The sequence below is a fragment of the Charadrius vociferus genome, unplaced genomic scaffold, assembly GCF_000708025.1.
Source record: "Charadrius vociferus isolate BGI_N301 unplaced genomic scaffold, ASM70802v2 scaffold257, whole genome shotgun sequence".
NCBI classification, from domain to species: domain Eukaryota; kingdom Metazoa; phylum Chordata; class Aves; order Charadriiformes; family Charadriidae; genus Charadrius; species Charadrius vociferus.
This window is the reverse complement of record NW_009649473.1, coordinates 741,386-753,739: the sequence shown is the minus strand read 5'-3', so window position 1 is coordinate 753,739 and position 12,354 is coordinate 741,386. Positions and strand designations below refer to the sequence as shown.

At 42.8% G+C, this 12,354-nt stretch overlaps 1 protein-coding gene across 1 annotated transcript in view; it reads right to left on the bottom strand.

Annotated features, from left to right (window-relative positions):
* Positions 1–12,354, bottom strand: part of CHCHD6 (coiled-coil-helix-coiled-coil-helix domain containing 6) — a 116,563-nt gene that overhangs the window by 33,870 nt on the left and 70,339 nt on the right. Inside the window, exon 7 of the mRNA XM_009889853.1 lies at positions 4,656–4,791. Coding sequence (XP_009888155.1) covers positions 4,656–4,791 — 136 coding nt within the window. The remainder of the gene's footprint in view (positions 1–4,655; positions 4,792–12,354) is intronic.

Here is a 12,354-nt window from a genome sequence, read left to right as displayed (position 1 = left end):
TCCATCAGGATGGGACACTGCACGACTACCTGCGGCATCTTCTCGGCAATCTAGGTCACTGCCCACAGATTAGAGACAAACTTCCAGCAGAGTTGCAATGCTTTGCTGTGTGTGCCAAACGGGAACGGGGCTTTCACAGGGATCACCGGGAAAAGTAGGAGCAGTAAATTGACCACATTCCTTTTTATTACAGTCAAGGGCAAAGAAGAATGCAGTCGACTCAAGGTTATGTTAAAAGTCTACCTCCGCTGGAATCCAGACAATCGGTGTTTTGCAAGGGCTTGTTTGCATAGCAGAGTGACTCACAGCAAACGAGTGTGAATTTTCCCTGCACTTCCATTACAAGCCGCGAATGTTCACATACAGAGAAGCTGCTGTACCATAAACTCACTCACCAGTTTACCGCACTGTAATTTCCTTATGTAGACAAGCCCTAAAGCCTTGACAGAAGTAGCTTTACCTTTGTCTGTTATAAATAGCAGACTCGTGAGAAGCTGGACGCAGGATACGAAGAAAGAGCGCAGAATTATGAATGGCTTCTAGCTCAATGTATACAACTCCTATTGACAAGGGAATACATGTGTCTGAGTATGCAGCTCTTTATAGCTTGGTTTGGCCAGGAGCTAGAGCGCAAAAATTTCACCTTGGTCCTTCTGTGAAAGACAGACACCTAGAGACAGCAAGAAAACACTTGGAAAGGAAGGAACACATGCTCTTCACTACCAGGCATTTTTCTGCACGCTGTCGCAGGAAGCAGGTTCTGTTTGAAATCTCAAATCACGTTAATACATGGTCACCAGAGGCCGCATTTTTCAAGTGGCAGCTGGTTGGAGATTCCCTGGTATAACCACCAATTACGTAACAAATTAACCGACTACAATTTGATGGAAATTCAGATTTGCCTACCGGTGTGAACAGGACGTAAGGAAAGCAGAATGGGTCACAAATATTCAGAAAAGCTTCCGTGTGAGAGCATATTTGCAGGGGCAGGGAAGAAATTCAGTAACAGGACTCAGACTTAAGAAAAAAATATCATTTGTTTTTTCGCTTCCATCTGGACTCAGAGTAAGAAATTACGCAAATTTCCACTGCCCACTCTCCTTTTCCTTCCACACCCTCTTCTCATTGGCACAAGATAAAACCTAGGAGAAACAGCAGCAGCAATTTTCAATTCTCATTATCTAACGGCAGCAGTAGCTCTTGGTGAAACTTGCGGTCAATAAACTACAGGCAATTTTAAAAGACACAATGGGAACTGCCCCTCCCACAGCTGTCCCATTATCCCAGCTTTTATTAGATTTAAAGCCAGCGATTTTTATGCTGTAGCTGAAGTTCTGCAGAGCCATGAAAACAGACCACCAGAAAAGATAAAACACTCCTAAATTAAACAGGAGACATTACAGTAACATACTCTAAAGTTGGAGAGCTTCCACATCAGCACAGCACAGGATGCAGCAAGCAGCCCAGAGCCTAAGCGGGCTGATGCCACCGCAGCGAGCCAACGGCGACGCGACCAAAACTGAACTTTCAGGATGGTATAAATGGCGAAGTTAGCGAGCAGGTACGGCAGAGCCAGCTGAAAGCATATTAGCTACGAAGGCAGACAATCAGAGCAGGATCCTGCTCCTGTAACTCTGTGAACATCCCACTACAGGCATTAACTTTGGAGTTCACGGTCTGGATGTGCCTCCCAAGCAGCAGAGAGAGACTCACTTGCAGATGGCAATTCAGCTGACCTGTTTCAGACAACTGTTTTAGGATCAGCTGCGCCACGCTCTAGCAGCACCTATTTCTCTCACTTGACTACAAAAGAAGCCCTGATGGCCAGAAAGCATACAAAACAGGTAATGTTAGTTATATCCCTACCACGCACTACAATAAAGTATCCTGTTCCAGTAAGAGGGCCTGTACAGGAAATGAGTAGAAAATAAATTTCAAAACTCATTAAATGATTACCTGATATCTTTGTCCACAGGGCAGAAGTAACTGAGGGTGCAGCTCAGCTCCTGGCTCAGAGATGCGCACAGCAATAGGTAAAGGGAAGTGGGCACCCAAAGAAACAGTCTCAAACCAACACAGTAAGGGGGAAGATGCGAAGAATTATTCTCATCCACTGTAAGCTGTAATTTTCAGTCTAGAAATCTAGAGCTTGCTTTCTCTGAGTCTAATGTATACCATGCCCTGGAGACATTTTTACCAGCCATCAAAAGGAACTCGTAGAGAACCAGATGCTTCATTAAAGAATATTCACGAAGCCTTATAAAATCTTTAGTAAAAAGCAGAAGAACAAATCACCAGCATGCAAGTGAGCTGAAGTCACACATCCAGCTTTGATTACAACCTCCTGTACTGGAAAACAAATTGTGTTTAAAAAAAAATAAAGGAAAAAAACCACCCAAGAAATCAAGAGATTCTGGCCTCTCTTTCCCACATTCCTCCAACCTGAATTTCCTGAATGAGGAATGCGTGAGACAAAGCCATGTGGTAGAAGATGCTAATTTAAACTTAAAGAAAAATAACAGCTTAAAAGGGGAAGGGAGGAGGGAGTTTTAATGCTTCATGAAAAAACACAACAGCTTGTGATCACTGCATATATCTCAGGAGTCAGAGGACTCAGAAAGAGCAGAGAGGCAAATTGTCAGGGTTTGAGCTGTCCTGGGACAAAGGAAACTATGGAAGAGGTACTGCCTTACACAAGTTTTATTTGAATTAGTACTTGCAGAACCCTCTAGCTCCTATATCAAGCAGCAAGGTTTAGTTACCTTAGTTTCTCTCACCCCTTCTTAAAGCATAGCAAGGAGATTTTCTGCCACATCGTCATCATCCACAACAAATTAATGTCCTATGCACTGCTCCTTCCAGGAATTTTCTACAACAGTGGGGAAAAAAAAATTCTGAAGTTCACTGAACACTCTGGGAATCAACACGACCTCCGGTTTTTGGTTTATAAAGAAAACCTAACGAAAAACCTGCCACCACACAAATCCAAAAAAAAAGATCCCAGTTAACAGGATCTTTCACTGCCCTCTGCTGTTACCAGTCATTTAGCTTCCAATTTACTCTTTAATAACGTCGGGCTGGGGCTCGGGGCTGGCAGCCCCCCAGCCCCTTTCTCAGGCGGGTTGGAGCCGCAGCTTGCAAATATGCTGAAGTTTAATGCAATCTGTCTTCTTTGGTAATCACATTCCGCCCGCACTGCATGCAATAAAGATGTATTGGTAAATGCATTTGCTAAAGATATACTCCACTGAAAAGGCTACAGGGCTGATTTACCGGAGGCAAGGAGGAAGCATCAGGTAACGGAGGCTGGCAATAGACGCGCCAACGCTCTGCGCACAGCAACAGAGGGCACGGATTGTGCAGAGGCAGCACCGGCACCGCTTTACTTTAAAGCTGAGAAAGAAAAAGAAACCACACGTTTTGGGAGCTGGGGACTTTAAAGATATCAGAGAAAAGCCCTTTCCCTGGCAGCTTTAACCTTGCTGATTTGCAGACATACAAAGACCTTCTTTGTAAACAGGAAGGAAAAAAATTCCACTAGGACTAGCAACAACATTTGGTCTAATATATCCTGACAATTTTCCCATCTCCTTCTGTCGGGCTTCTTCTGGGAGCCGGCTGGCAGCTTGTTTCATGTTATACTTAAATCAGGCATACAGCTTCCCCTCACAATGCTAATGCGACAGAGAAAGACTGCTTCTATGAGATATCCACCTCTCCCCCACCCTTTGCATTACTAATCCTATGAGAGGACTCTCAGTTTTCTATTCCCAGAACGGTCCCCCCGAATCCACCTTACTATAAAACCTCAGCACCTTTTGGAGAATTTTTTATTCCTCAAAAAAAAAAAAAAAAAAAGAAGAAAAGCCTGCCCTTGAGGGACACCTGACCCGCTGAATTCTCACGTGGGGAACAGCATCCTTTACACTCCAGACGTCCCAAGCAGCAGCTTCTGTCCTACCACTCACTTTTCCCAAGACCGTATCCTACTTGTAATGTCCAAATCCTTCATTTTTCCTTTCTCCTTCACTTGTTTCAATAGCCAGAAATTCTTCCAAGTTACTGAGCAGCCACTGTCCTAAGGCATCGACAGAATCTACTAGGGCTCCGTGTCTCAGAAGGAAGAGCCATAAGGCTTGCTGCCCCCCGGCATAAGATAAACAGTTTTTAGGAATGTAGAATTTTCTTAATAGTCAGCAGCTTGGCCCAGTAAAGAAGCTTTCCTCGTGCAGCAACGAAAGGAAGCAAGACCTCCAACTGCAAAGTCCCATAATGGGAGGATGTTTAAAGCCCGTTCAAAATGCTGCTGACACTGGCAAAATGGATTTGCCTACCATTTGCAACATACAGCATCCAAGAAGGCAAAACTTGGGAAAATTATTGTGATTTTGAAACCTAGGCGCATCGGTGCTACTGTTTTGGTGGCAGCTGAGTATGACAGGACCCACTGACAGGAGTGAAGCTGGGACATACCACACCGTGACTGGGAAATGTGGAATGAATGTGGGAAAATGGATCCCAAAGAAAAATTGTCTCCTATAAACATTGCAATTTGACTAACAGATACCACAGCTCTCAGAAACACTTCCCAGAAGAAAACGCCATGCAAAACAAGACAGCAAAGCCAGCAAACACAACAGGGAAGCTTTTGTTACCTTCTGAGCTGCGCTAACACAGCGCTGATATTGCTTAGCCAGCTCCGAGCATTTGAGCACTTCACGTTTGTTTTCTTGGTAGCACTTCAGAATTTCAGACTGCAGGCTTGCACAGACAGGATCTGTGTTCCTCCTCCTGCAGGGAAAACAAGCACAGAAAGATATGTGAAGAGGAGTTTTCACCCACTTGCTACCATTTTACCAGTGATACACATACTAATCTTGTGTTGTAGTAATCTAGCCCTAAAAAACAGAGAAACTGGTGGGAGCAGCAATCACCAAAGTGGGTCAAATGACCAACAGTGTCCTTCAGCTGAAAAATCCAGAGTACTTAACAGAAAGAAGGAAGACTTTCTTTCTAGGTTGGTGCAGACGGCTGTTTCACTCTTAGATAAAACATCATCTCTCCTCTGCAGTCAGGAGAAAAAAAAAAAGAAAAAAAAAAATCAATGCCAAGAGGTTCAATGATTTCTCCAACTCACATTGGAAATCTTTGGCAGAACTCAGGACTCCTGGCTGGGCCTGCACTAGATCTGTAAGAGTCTGACAAGGAACTGAACAGACTTGTTGAATAAGCTGCCTCAATCTATTGAATTCTCATCTATTTAAACACTTCAAAAAAAATCCAACATGGTTGAAAGTGCTGCAATTCTCCTAGTGACTAGAAAAAACGGAATAACAGCAAGACCAGATATCTTTTCCTTTGTATTTCTGAAGCAATTAGTACTCATACCCCGTAAGTGGTGTTGACAGCTACCCAAGAACAATTAGGGATGATGTTCTTATACTCTAATGTGCATGTGTACATATGGCACATCATCAGCAACAGTACCAATAAAGCGGAAGGTCGTTGTAAAACAATACCCGCAACAATGGCACAAACACAGTAACAACAGTGTCATCAGCTGCACAGACAGGCAGACACAAATTGCAGGAATTTGCAGCACAATTGCCACGGTATGTTTTACCAGAGAACAAGAGAACATATGCTCAGGTGTAGCAGTCCTCAGATGCTGCCTCCTAAATCATAAAACCATTTAATTCCTTGCATTTTCTGCCCCAATATGCTTAGCGATCTGTGCCCAAATATCAAATGCACCTCTTCCTTCCAAAGCACTTGATGCTCCAGGCAGGCATTAATGCCATGCTATGATGTATTCATTTCCACAGTAACGACAACAGGCACTCATTCAGCAACAGGGCTTCACAGCGAGGCAGAGAGAAAACATGACCTGTTCCTGGGCACGTCTCGTTCTCTCAGGTGGAACAGATTTCTAAGAAACATGAAATCTAAAATCAAGATCTTCTAAAAGCTTTTGGAAAACTCAGATATGACTTTCCAAATCATCATGCTCGTTTTCGTAAGGTTCTCAGGAAGGGAAGTGGAAGGACCCAAAGAAGGGGAAAAAAAAAATAAATTAAAATAATCTGCCCTTTGAGCAACCTGATTATTCCCTAAAAATAGTCTGGTTGAGATGTACTCCAAATGATAACTCTTCCATCCTCAGTCCTACTGCCAACATACATGGACAAAGAATTTATCAGTAACAGTATGACAGCCACAGTCTAAAACACTGATGTTTGCATCAGAAAACAAAGATACTACACAGACTTCTTTTTCCACCTTTTCACTAATCTTACAGCTTTTAGAAGAAACCTATTCCATGCATAGTCCCTGGAGGCTAGTATGCATTTCTAATTCCTATGTTCTATAGCAAATCACTTTAAAGCCTGTAAAAATCCATATTCTAAAAAATGTTCAAGTTTTGGAATAGAAAAGAACCCAGGGAGAGCTTCAGAAACTCATAATGTTGGCATTTTGCTTTGTCACTAACTTTAATATCACTCTAATCAAATCAGTGAGACTGTGGAAACGATACCAAACAATACCAGGTCAGGAAATACCACCAAATCCCTCAATTCATTGAAAAAGTTAAGACTTTTAAAATTAGGTTTTTTAAACCCAGCCATGTTAAACTGAAGGGCATTTTGTATTTTTCACGCAGAGAGCTGGAAGAGCAGAAAGGTACAGCATGCCACAAAACAGCCTGTATTCATCTGAATTGCACAATATGGTACAAATATTTAGAAGATTGCTTGAGGTTGGCCATTGTCAGTATGGAGAGCTATAGGAATTGATCTTAATTTTTTTTTTTTTTTTGTCTGTTGCTTTGCTGTCTCTCTTACAGCATCAGTTGTGCAACAGTAGTGCAAAGTCCACGATCCTCTTCTTTAGGAAACACCTTGGTGCTCAGCCCACAGCACAGGGCTGTTTAAAAGCCGCAGAGTGGTAAGTGAGAACCCACAGAGTGAGTGTTGCTGCCTAAAGCCTACCAGAGGCAAGGGATCAATCAGCACAGAATGGCATGCATTGCCTAGCGAGTACCTAAATCAGTGTTCACACATGCCACTTCCCACAACACAGAGAAGATTTATTGGGTACCAGGTACCCAGAATTGTAACAGGGATATTCTTCTTTATTTCTTCAAAATAAAATCTCAAACTCTGGCTATGCATCACTTGCACCAGCGTCTCAAAACAGATTTAAAGAAATTAATCAACACAACACAAAGTTGGTTAAGGTACTTATCGCTACAAATTACACAAACCAATATATTAGTGCAGTCACAAGTGAACTGGAAATTCAACAGAACCAGTTAAATCCTACTGAGAAAGATATTTCACTTTGGAGTGGGAACCCAGCGCTGCTTGGGAGACAACTGTCGCTGTGCCCCACCATGCAGTGTGATCTATGAAACCAAGGGACAAGAAGTAAATGTGAGCTCACCATAAGGAAGCATAACCTGCAGAGGGGAGCACACAAGTCACCCACGTCCAGCAGACTCGTTCTGGGACCCATCTGGACTAAAAAAGGGTATCTGAACTGCTTTGGTGAACAATTGCTTGAGGAGCTTTCCACCCAGCACAGCAACCACTGCTCCTGTCCTCTCTGACTCGGAGGGATGCTACTTTCCTGATCACATTAAGTCTCTTAACTTCAGGTTGCAACATTGCTACACCAGCGGTAACTGCAGCTTTATACACCAGTTGCACCTTACAGTTGTCTGGCTTTACCCATATACGTCTGAAAAGAAAAGGAATTAAACATAGAATCATAGAATTGTTGAAGTTGGAAGGGACCTTTAAGGCCATCAAGTCTAACCATTAACCTACCCTGACAAAACCACTTCTAAACCATGTCCACAGTGTCTAAGTACAAATATCTCTATTGAGAGAAACGTCCCACTGTCTTCCAAAGGAGATGGATCTTCAACAACTATCTCCCTTCAACCTCAGCCCAGCTCAAGGCTGTTGGCACTAACCAACCTTTAGAAAAATTCATCTTCTGGACACTCCACTACACTGCTTTTTGTAAACATCTCATTGTTTGAGGGGTTTTTATTATTATTATTATTATTATTATTATTATTATTATTATTATTTCTTAACCAACGAGGGGGAAGAAACATGGTGGGGCAGGGATGAGGTTTAAATACATAAAGAGCAGAAGACCGGTATCCTTTGACCTTTCTTTTAAAATGGGTCACAATTTTAAGCAAAAATATGCTACCACCAAAAAGGTAGACGATTAGCCTCTGCCTCGAATAAAACGCATAGCAATTGCTACCGCTATTATCAAAACAGGTGTAAGAGGCTCATTTATAGCAGCTAGGGAAAAGGCAAGAGAGACAGGCTGGGCTGGGAGGGGTGAGGACAATACCCGCGGGACAGGCAAGTATGGGAGATGAGCTCTGACAATACTTCGGAAAATAAATGCAGGACATACAGAATATGAAATATTAAACCAATAACACACACACTCATCTGTTTAAAGGAAGAGGAAAGGAGAAAAGATGACAGGTTGGAAGAAGGAAAGGATGAATCTAGAAATAAAACTCATTAGCGGTGCCTCCCCCACCATAGTGGGACAAGAAAGCTTTGCCTTGCCACCGTTCAATGGGAAGGAAGGCTACGTACGCATGAAATCCACCATTTCAGATCTTCCTCTCCCCCTCCCATGGAGGGATCTAAATCAGGTCTTTGTCTGGAAAAGGAGGGAGAGGTTTTCTTAAAATGAAACAAAGGGCATCCTTCTCACTGCTATCCCTTGAGGTAAGACAGAACAAGCATGATCTTGCTGCATTTTGACACACCGAGAGTTACCAAATCCTCTCTATCACTGCGTATTCCCTTTACTTTATTTAATAAATGAAATCTCATCAACTTATCCTTCTTCTATTATCACTGCTGACATCAATCTGATAATATTGGCTTGGCGTGGAATCGTGCTATTATATGTCCTCTTGATATTTAATTTAAGAGAAACGTCTGCAGTGGGGTGAATATGTGAAGCAAGCTTTTTATTACTGGCAGCAGTAAGGACGCTGGGAGTGAATTAGACATTCATCTTAGTCAGGGCCAATCTAGTGGCTCAGAAGAGGTTTTCTTCTTAACCCTCTCCTAACTGTTCAATAGCGGCAGGTAATGGCTCCTCCAGTCAATAACTGCATTCATTTGTCTTGGCAAATTCATTTCTACATGGATACAAACCCCTTGAAGAAGTGTGAAGCGCCTGGGAGGTTAAAGCAAGGTTCTTCGAGAATTTCCATCACAAGCCCTGCGATAGTAGGAAGAGTGCTGGTCTAAATGTCCATCAATTAATCAAGAAGCAACACAGCTTCCAAAGACAAACACACAAACTTACTGCAAGAAGCGATGAAGGCAGTGTCATCGGGATACAGACCCCATAGACAGAGGGTTTCAAACACAGAACAACGGCCACTAGCTAGTTGCTGCCGACAGGTTCCCTTTGTGGAACAAGAATTATGGACTCAGTATTGGAAAGCAAGGGGAAGCTGGAAGATGTGTATGTATTTGCCAGTCCTTCCACCCAGGTGAAAAATCAGCCTAGCCAAGCAGAGGTACAACTTTAATGCTTTAGGACTCGGCAGCTCTTTATACTTGTGCAAAATCAGTAACTCCCCGGTGAGTACCACACCATCACTTGGCTTTACTGGGTAGAACAGCAACTCCAGATGCAGTCAAGAACAAAATCCTCTTTTTACCTTTTACTCTGGGAAACAATTCAGGCTGAGAAAAATCTGGAGATAGAGCCTGATGGTATCTATACCTCTACTCAGAAAGTGAAAACCAAAGACATGCAGGGTCCCTTGTACAAGCGGCTTTAGAGTAGCTAGCTCCAGTACACAGCTGCAAGCTGCAAACTAAATGGGGCAGCAACCTGGAATTTCCTGTGGGCTGCAAAATCCAACAACTGGATTAGCTGCTTTCTGCTGCATTATTTGACTAAAACCAGTGTCTGAGCTAACTTGAGCAAACCACATTAGTCACCACTGTCACTACAGTGCAGACGGGCTCAGAGGTCAGCTCTGAGGTGCACGGGCAGCACTGTGAGCAAAACCCAGGGCACACAGCAGCAGCTTCTGCACATCAGGAAGGAATCAGAGACATTGCATACAGTTGGTTAGAGTGTTTATACATCCAGGGTACATTATGTGCATTTCAGACTAAGCTTGGTGATGCTTTGGTCACATCAATGTGGTGCGCTGCCATGCTGTACTGTACATATATAAAACCCGATAAGTGGTTAACTGACCTGTAAAACTGTATTATCCCTTGGGTAGCAGTTGGCTCTGATGGCTTCTCTTTAACATGTCAGAAAAATAACTCCAGACAGATGCAATACACAGCACACAGAAAGGTTCCATCCTCTCTCATTACTGCATCCTTGACATTTACAGCAGAAAATTAAACACAATTGAAGCATTTCATTCACATATAACAAACTCATCAGCACAGAGCAAACAGCCAGGAAAGCAAACTTTCAGCATAGGCTGCAGGATGCTGCACTATCACAAAGCAAACACTATGGCCTCACTACAACCTATAGGATTCCCTGATCCTGCTTGTCAGTTTGATAACGTGGCTTGAATGAAAGAGGGAAGAGTCACGTTACAGCTGTTTGGCAAGAGAAATAAGAGATGGAAGAAGCTTAATAGATTATCCAAATATCTACTAAAAATTCAGTAATATTTAAGCCACATAACCTAGCACAGTGTACACAAACTGCATGCCTCATGAGGATAAACTAATGCGATCAGGAAGAAAATATTGCTGATCAGCCTCATGTATTCAAAACACTGCTGATCAGGCTTTGCCACTGATCTGGATGCAATACAAGGCTTGTAGAAGTAACATAGCATGTGGAGCAAGAGGAGACGGACTAAAAGAAAAGGTGAAACCTCACGACAACTTTGATGAGAACAGGGGTGCTACCTCCAAATCTCAGCTGAAGCAGTTGTATTCCTGTCTTTCTAAACCCTTCCCATATGCCTTGTCACATTGTCTGCAGCACACCACTGCACAGCTGCAATATTTCCCCTCTCTCCTTCTCCCCCTTGACAGCTGCATTTCAATAACAGGTCACCCGGTTCTCTTTTTCCCTACCTTGTCCATGGAAGTGCCTAATGAGTGCATATTTATAAAGTACTCTGAGTTTCTGGGTGACTCTGTGATCCTACAAAATTTGTCACTCAAGTACTTCCCAATCTCCACTCTTGTTTTGACAGCTTGTTTGAAGCCGCCACGCAATTTCCTACTGCAATTGGTGCACTCAGTGCATCCTTGTCCTTTCCAGGACAGATACGGCTCTTCCTTCTGATCACACATACACAGAAGCTGTTCTGAGATCTTCTCCCGTGTAAGTAATTAGATTCTATCACTGAGAACAAAAGTTAACATAAATGTCCAAATCTCAAGTGTCAGCAACTTGTGTCACTGTACTGCATTCAGTGAAAACAGCCTGACCCAACCACATTTTCTTTATCAAACAAAAAAAACCCCACAAAACCAACAACAAAAACCCAAACTCTAAAACATACAGATTGAAGTGGAAAATAACTTAAATTCAGCAGTTTTCTGCAACCACCTCTGATTTTGAAAATCCAACAACAAGCTCTCCATTTCAGTGATGAAATTGATGCAAAGAAACTGTGCAAACCACCCAATGCTCGTTCCAGCTCTCTATCTTACTTACTCTGACATATCACAAACTCTCCTGTCTTCCCAGACTGTTTTCCCTCACACACAAGCAGTCATTTCCCATTTGACCAGTGGGTCATCCTAAAAGACTTCAGTTTATACTGCATTGTGCTTTGCCAAGTGCAGTTTCAACTAAATTTAACTGGCTTCCTTAGTGCCCTGTAAGCTGCAAGCACTGGAATTTCGGTGGTGGGCTTTTGGGGAGGAGGAGGAGAAGGGTAGCAATGTGCAAAAAACTGTACAAAACCGTAGAAAAATTAAATGATCCCTATCCTCCTGAACCTGCAAATGCAGTAACTAATCATTCCTATTAGCATTCTGCATGGCAGATGGCAAGTGGTTTGGAATAATGAGAGACTTTTCCCCACAAGTGGATAATTCCAAGTACATTTGGATGTAAATTCTTTACTGATTATGATGGTAGAATACTGAGTTATGAGAAACTGCCAGTTTGGAAGATGAAAGGAAAACTACTGCCTCTTCCTTCACTTGCCAAGAGATGCAGAAGTTAACAGAACTGGATCTCCTGCCCACAAAGCCATACACCGCTTTTTCCAAAGATGCCAAGCTACTAAAAGTTGACTAGCAAAGATGAAGAGCCTAAAGTTAGCTGCAAAACGGTCTCTGGAAGCCAAGC